Consider the following 7,526-nt stretch of genomic DNA (forward strand, 5'->3'; position numbering starts at 1 on the left):
AATCGAAGTTTTCTCGTCGAATGAGAATGATAAATAAAGGAATTTCATATATATTTAATATATTCACCTTTCTCGAGGCTGTCTATCTGTTCATTGGAAAAGGACGTCCGATTGCGCTGGAGTTTTCGCTTCAGCCTAAGTCGTACTTGTGAGTCCTCGTCGCCAGATGAATTGTGTTCCGAGTTACCGTCCGACGTTGTCTCCTGTTGATGCGACAACAGAGAACCCGTGTCTGGAAAGAGATTTTCCAAAATTTCATGCGGATGATCCTACTAGAATGTTTCCTTTTCTATTCATAAAATTAACCTTCGCGAGGTACAATACAATATGTACATTGTACAAATGTGGGATTTAAAATTCTTTTGAAATAATTGACGAAAGATCAAGAGAACGTTAGATTTTTCAAAAAATTTAATATATTTCACGGTAAAACGACAAGGATAGCAGTTCCTGCCAAGAAGGAGATCGATCCAATTAAGGAAGCAAGTTTGGTTCCCCTCGATGAGCTTACGTTTCAACGATTTCAGCTACGAGCAACGGCTGCGGTGGTGGCAACGAGCGTCTGTTGAATTCCTAGACACGAAGAGGGAAAACGCGTCTAGGCGTACATTCCACCCTCAATCTTCAGGGTCGCCATATTGGTGCGTGTATCGGTGCGTTCATACACACACAGGTACAAGTGCGTTATCGCGAGCCACGATTACTTTCCGCCTCTGCGAACCGAACCCTCGGCACTTCTCATCCCTTCAGAAACCTTTCTTGCATCCCTCTGTCTCTCTGTCTACCAACGCTGCCAATCCTCTTTCTTTCTCTCTCCCTCTTTCTCTCTCTCTCTCTCTGTCTATCTATCTATCTATTTTTTCTTCTCTCTTTCTCTCTCTCGTTTTCCCTCCATTTCTTTGTAAGCCTTTGCAAAAGAACAAGAGAGAAAGAGATACATTGTTACGTATAGAATGTCCCATTTTCGATAAAGCCAACGTTTAGCCTTTAAACCACGGGGAACAGGAAAAGACGAGAACGAAAAGGAAAATCGAAACAGACGTCTCGAAAATTTTGTACTTCAATCGTAATCGTCGTACTCGTTCGTTTCATCAGATCGATCGTTCATCGTAAAAATTCGTTAATATTCTGCTGACACTGACGTCGTAACATGTTTACACGATAAGTCTGCGTCCGACGGAGCAAACAGAACATCGAGACAGTATAATCGATCGGTTCGGTTATGTCGAAATAAAAAGTATAAGTAAAAAGAGATACTTACGGCCGAGGGAAGATACAGATAGAGAAAGAGAGAGAGAGAGAGAGAGGGAGAGAGAGAGAAAGAAAGAGTGATTAAAAAAAATGAACCATCGCAATGGGATAAAGTCTCGATTTAAAGACTAATATTTTATCGCGTCATCGCGACGTCCATTTACGAAGAATTTAATAAATGTATTAGAGAAGGGACTGGTTAATCGGAAACAAATGCATGTTAAAAGTTAAATGTGCGATAACTTCATCAGCTTCTCGCCTTCAGAACAAAATTATATTCTCTCTTTCTCTTCATCTTTGTCTTTCTCTCTCAATTCTCGCCCAATTCGAAATGCCGTCAGCCCCAAACACTGCGGCCGACGACACCCTCTCGTCGTCGTCGTCGTTCTTCTCACAAGCACGCTACCCCTGCGCGTAACGACCGATAGGGAGGATCTCAACAGTCCCCTGCAGACCGATCGTTGGCTTTAATTTTCTAGGTGACGACGCACCAAGCGAAGAGAAGAGAAAAGGGATTAGCCGTTGCTGCTGCTGATACCGATGTTGATGTCGATGCCGATACCGATACCGATGCCGATACCGATGCCGATGCCGATACCGATGCTCATTCAATTGTAAATACGCGACTATCGATAGATATAGTTTTTGCATTAACACCAAAGTATAGAACATTGATAATAACACTTTTCTATTTTTTCCATTCGATCGATCAATAAACTTTCTGTACATTTAAATGTCTCAATTATCGACAATTATTTCTTATATTACAGAATATATTTTTTGTACTACATTACACTTATCGATCACCTTCTTTATTTTGAAATGATCAAAATAATCGTTTTTGAAATGAAAAGTCGAATTTAAGATTCAAAGAAGAATAATTTCAATAGCAGCTTTGGGCGAAATATTGGTATAATTCTTGAATCACGAACCCCGACATATATTGCATTGTTTGTCCTTCACATACGAGAAGCAGAGTTTCGCGTAATCCGGATTTCGGTGTAGAAAGCGCATCTGGAATCGTCATCTGTGGCGCAATCTCGACCGCGATCGAAACGCGCATACGGATTTTCGTGATCCTATTAGAGGTGGAGGACTACGATCATGCAGGTATCGTCGACATTGCGAACCCACTACATTGCATTGAGCCCAAAGGTTCTTCTAGATTGTTCGTAGGTGGTTCAACACCAGAGACGCCCTTCACAATGCTTCTTTCTCGATCTCGTCAATGAATCCGACTTAACGCGTGCATAGAATCGGTAAGGAGCGTTTCGAATTACAGAGTCATGCGAATGACTTTCGGCTATTGTTGATCGAGAAGTGGATCGAGGGCGCGAGGATTACGAGGGTTCCTTCTCAGAGCTATTGGAATCCGTCGGGAGAAAAAAGAAACCATAAGAAAAAATTTATTCGACCGCGTGATTTTCTACAAATAACATTATGTATATCTCTTATATCTATTTACTAGTAAGATATTCAACAACATCCAAATAATGGTAGAAAAATATGATTTTTGCACGATAACTTGGAAAATAATAAATTGTTAAATATACAATATTATTTATGATTCCGATACAAATGATCCATAAAATATTCCTGGACATTAGAACTCACCGCTTCGTTTAAGAAGAGAATCGTCCCGACCATGTAGTTGACTACCGGGTAAAAGAGACTGTCCGGAACCGGGGGTAGCCGCTGTTGGAATGCCAGTGGCCAGTGGATGATGAGAGGGCGTAGCCGAGTACCATGCCGGTGGCCAACCTGCAGCCTGTCCGTTGAACATTCTCAGCTTGTCGTAAACGCTTTCGGCGCCTTGATGCGCTTGCACTGCTGCCGCCTGTTGCTCCTTCTGAGAGGCTAGGTTTCTGAGTACCCTGTTGATCGACGACACCTACAAAAACACGTCAAATTCTTCGATTGATATTCTTTCCAATTTTGCTACTGTAATAATAATCATTAACAAAATACTATCTTGTCGAAGGTTTTGTTTTTTCTTATTTTAAATCTACTACAGAGATATTGTATATTCTCGAAAAAAAAGAGAGATATATACTCGAGACCAGTAAAAACTCTTTGTAAAAATTTGTCTACTCTTCGAATATTTCAGATTCGTATTCACCCGTGAGTCCACGAATATCATCACCGGACTTCTCTTTCTCTCTCTCTTTCTCTCTCTCTCACTCACTCTCTCTCTCTCTCTCTCTTTCTCTCTCTCTCACTCACTCTCTCTCTCTCTTTCTCTCTCTCTCTTTCTCTCTCTCTCTTACATTTTTTCTCTTTTCAGAGCTTCCTCTCTCATCGGGATAGGGAAATCTCCAGATGAAAGGATGCCGCCATCCAATTATTATTACATGAAACGGTTTCCATAGCTCTTCGCTCCCTCTATCCAGACACGGTCGTCTTCACCTTGCACATCGCGGTCGAACCACTGGCTAACTCCTAAAGTTATAACGAGCCACGGGGGTGAGTTTCGGTGCTCTCGACTTGTACATAATAGTCCTCTGTACTCTACGCGTGCCCTCGTCCGTCATTCTCTCTTCATCCTTCTCTCTCTCTCTCTTTCTCTCTCTCCCTCTTTCTAGTCCTCTTTCTGTGTAACATGGATGGTACAACCAAGTTGGATATATCCAGAGTACATACTACGACTTCACTCGACGAGTATTGAATTAAGCATCTTAATTACAGTTTCGGTTAATAGCTTTAGCGAGAGAGTGAGAGAGAGAGAGAGAAGAGAGAGAGAGGGGGGGAAGGAGAAAGAAAGAGAATAACGAAACACTTTGATTCGATCCGATTTAAAAACCATAAAATAACGATTATACTTCGTTAACTGCTAAAGATTCTAATCGAAAGGTGAATCAATGATTTATGACTATTTATGACTATTAGAAGAAACATTGAAGAACGAAGATACTAGACTAGATAAAAATTAGACAATAATAAAAGCTGATGATAGTATAATGATAAATTTAATAACTGTCAATAAAGTTTTCATTTGATCAACGAACGATTGATATCAAATTAGATGCGACTCGTTAAGAAAGACGTCTCATTAATAGTTCAACCTTGTTTTACCTCATCAAACATACATCGTCGATCACTCCGATACCATTATTACTGAAGGAAGAGCTCGAAAGGGTAGAGGACTTACTGAAAAGACCGATAGTTCATCGATCCTCTCTCATTAATCGTTGTATCGAATCCGAGAACGAGATAGGTACATAGCTATAGTAAAGCGATAGAATCGAGAGCGGACTCGTTTGGAAAGGTTCGTTCGCGTGCGAGATTCCCTTCCGATTTCGCGACGTAATGACAGACTCCGAGGGATAGGTGGACGGTGATTGTACGAGACTAGGGGTAGAGAATATGGAGTGTGGGGTATGCAGTGAGGGAAACGAAAAGGACGTTTCTCGACTAACCGCGCTCGACAGCAGTTCGCCCATCCTGATCTAGCCTTTCCATCATCGAGTCGTGCAAAGCCGGCTATGGCTCGACGCTATGGCTCGCATTGCCCATGCTCGGCCTCGCTCAAGCTCCGCTCTTGCCGCACAACAGCCGCAGCACCGATGCAGACCATTACACGCGCGACCGGACACGAATAATTGTGCAACACGCTTAACTGATCCCATTCACTCTGATTCTACCCGCTTCTCCGTTCGCTCGACTCCTCTCTCTCTCTCTCTCTCTCTCTCTCTCTCTCTCTCTATCATTCTCGTTCTATCTTTCTCATACCTGATCACCCCTACTACTCGTGTCCCTTCCCTGCGTGCCTCCTCACACCCCATCGTCGACGACGCCACAATGTGTACCCGCCGCAACAGCCACGACCGACGCTATTAGTATTACGAATACTGTTATTATTGCTATCACTGGTGCCAGCATAGGTGGAATATAGATGATAGTCGTCTGGACGTATCGTTAAGTGAGACAGAAAGAGACATCGATGTATATGAGACTATCGATCTTCGTCAGGATCGTTGCATATTTTGTAATCGAGCATTAAGTGATACCGTTTGAAATTGATCCTAAAAATTTTATTATCGACACTTCTAATAGTACCAAAAAAATTATTAGATACAGATTTTAGACCAGACAGAATAGTTTTTTTAATCGATCAATACAATATATTCCATTCGTGGTAATAACATAAAGGAAACGTAGAATTGAATCTAAATTAATTGTGTATATTCCAATATCTCGAAAACTAATTTGATCGTAACTTCTAACCCTCTTGAGAACACCGAAGGACAACGATTAAAATGAAAGATTCTTTCATGATCGAAATAATGACCAGAACGCGTGCGATGTCTCTCCCTCTCGTTATTTCTCTGATGAACGTTCTGATCTAAAGGATAGGCAGAGAGCAGGGAAAAGGGAAAAAAGTGGACAGACGGGAAACGGCACTCGAAGGAAAAGCGAGATACTGTTCGAAGATTCCTTCTCGTCCGAACAGATTCGCGAGGAGGGTTGAAAAGGATGTTTGGAAGACGCACGGATGTGCTGTATGTACGAGAGAGCCGATTCTTTCTGACGGAAGGAGGGTGATAGGGGGTTCAAGGGAGTTGAGAGAACATTCGACGCGAGGGTGGACAATAGCCTTGGTCCGCGTAATGGACCGATTACCCCTCCCAACCGATCGTATTTACGAGACTTTGATTAGGGTCGAGTGGCCGGATCCGACGGGTAAGTACCGGACCGCGTCCGCACCCTGATAAGCCACCGACTACTCCTATTTTCTTCTTTTCTTTTCTTTTCCTTTTTTTTTCTTTCTTTCTTAATCTCAACTTATCGAGATTTATATCGCGTATTTCAATCGTTTTGTCATAAGAATGTACGCTTGCGGAAATTCTTTACGCAAACTCGTAAAACTTTCGATCAAATATTTTTATAAAAATAATCTTGTAGAAAGATAGAGAAAATTATTAGGTATTATTGTACTTTTTTTCTTTTTTAAAGACTCATTTTACAATTGTAAAATAATATAACGAAAACCTCGACGAAATGATTCAAAGGAAATTAACATTTGTTGTCCATATTCCTACGAAGTACATGTAGATCTTTACTCACACTTGGTATATTGTCATTATTGCAAACGCCTTCTTGGAGAAGTCGATCTCGTATTTCCCAAGCAAAAATCGATGGACACTCGCGCTTATAATCGGCGATCTTATTAACGACCGGAGTGGTCGCTACTCGTGGCTTACTACCACCTATCGCGCGTGGTTTTATGGATCCAGTCTCATAATACCTGTAAGAAAAGAAAGATCAAAGATCAAGCTAACTTCTTCAAATATAAATACGTGTATATGTCTTCTTTATTTATCGTCTAATCATTTGAATCTTTATCGTGACGGTTACAGGCTCGTCTTTTTTTCGTGTCTGTACTACCGTTACGTTCTTTTTTCTAAACATTGACTTTACATTAAACTTTATATTAAATATTTTATATTTATGACTTTATATTTATATAATTTAAACAAACGGTCTTCATATTCGTCGAATATATTAAAAAATTTTCCATTAAATGATTTTTTTCAAACGATTTCCTTGACTGATTTAAACAAAATGTTAAAGCTTACAAAAAAAAAAAAAATAAACTATCTCATTTTATTCCATATAACGTTGAACTCTAATCAACATATAAACGAGTTATTAACTTACAAGATAACTCACCTGCCGAGGATCTTGGAGACGCATCCGTTGCTAACCTGCAAAATTCGTGAAATATCGCAAGGTCTCGCCCCACTATGCGCCAATTCGACTATCTTCTGCCTGGTAGAGTCTGGCAATGGCCGACCATTGACGTAAACACCGCCGAGCTGGTTAACTCCGCTGTGTCCTGCAGCCGAGCACCCAAATATTGAGTTCTGTCCGACCATAGAACCCCCTCCAATACCCGCGCCACCCCCGTGCATCAAGTCCTCTTCTGTGAAGCAAAACGCGCGCTATTTGTATTTTATTATCACATTCGAATAGCTCCTTCTGTTCGCCGATTAATTACCAATTAATGTGTTCACATTAATCGATCATCGACCTTTCAACGATCCTTCTATGATTCCATCGAAACATACGTTCGCTATTTTACATGATCAAATTCCTTGGAATTTTGTATGTTACATAATTGATCACAAATACGAACAATTCGATGCTTTCATTTAATCCAACAGAGTTTCGAAATTAATTCGGATTAATTATATTTAATCTAATTCAATCTAACGTAAAACCGTACTTAATTTAATTAAACGTGACATCTTAATCTAGCGTAATTCGATACATGA

At 40.6% G+C, this 7,526-nt stretch overlaps 1 protein-coding gene across 2 annotated transcripts in view; it reads right to left on the bottom strand.

Annotated features, from left to right (window-relative positions):
- The window catches only part of toy (paired box 6 protein twin of eyeless), a 20,712-nt gene extending 13,543 nt beyond the window's left edge, over positions 1-7,169 (bottom strand). The window contains exons 1-4 of one of the 2 annotated variants that reach the window (XM_035873479.2): positions 6,922-7,169; positions 6,316-6,496; positions 2,866-3,142; positions 68-232 (exon numbers count right to left, since the gene is read on the bottom strand). In XM_035873479.2, coding sequence (XP_035729372.1) covers positions 68-232; positions 2,866-3,142; positions 6,316-6,496; positions 6,922-7,163 — 865 coding nt within the window. In that variant the 5' untranslated portion in view covers positions 7,164-7,169. The remainder of the gene's footprint in view (positions 1-67; positions 233-2,865; positions 3,143-6,315; positions 6,497-6,921) is intronic. The other variant, XM_035873476.2, reaches the window with a different exon arrangement.
- Positions 7,170-7,526: the final 357 nt, after the last annotated feature.

Source organism: Vespa mandarinia, chromosome 10, assembly GCF_050613455.1.
Source record: "Vespa mandarinia isolate Hongniang chromosome 10, ASM5061345v1, whole genome shotgun sequence".
Lineage (NCBI taxonomy): Eukaryota > Metazoa > Arthropoda > Insecta > Hymenoptera > Vespidae > Vespa > Vespa mandarinia.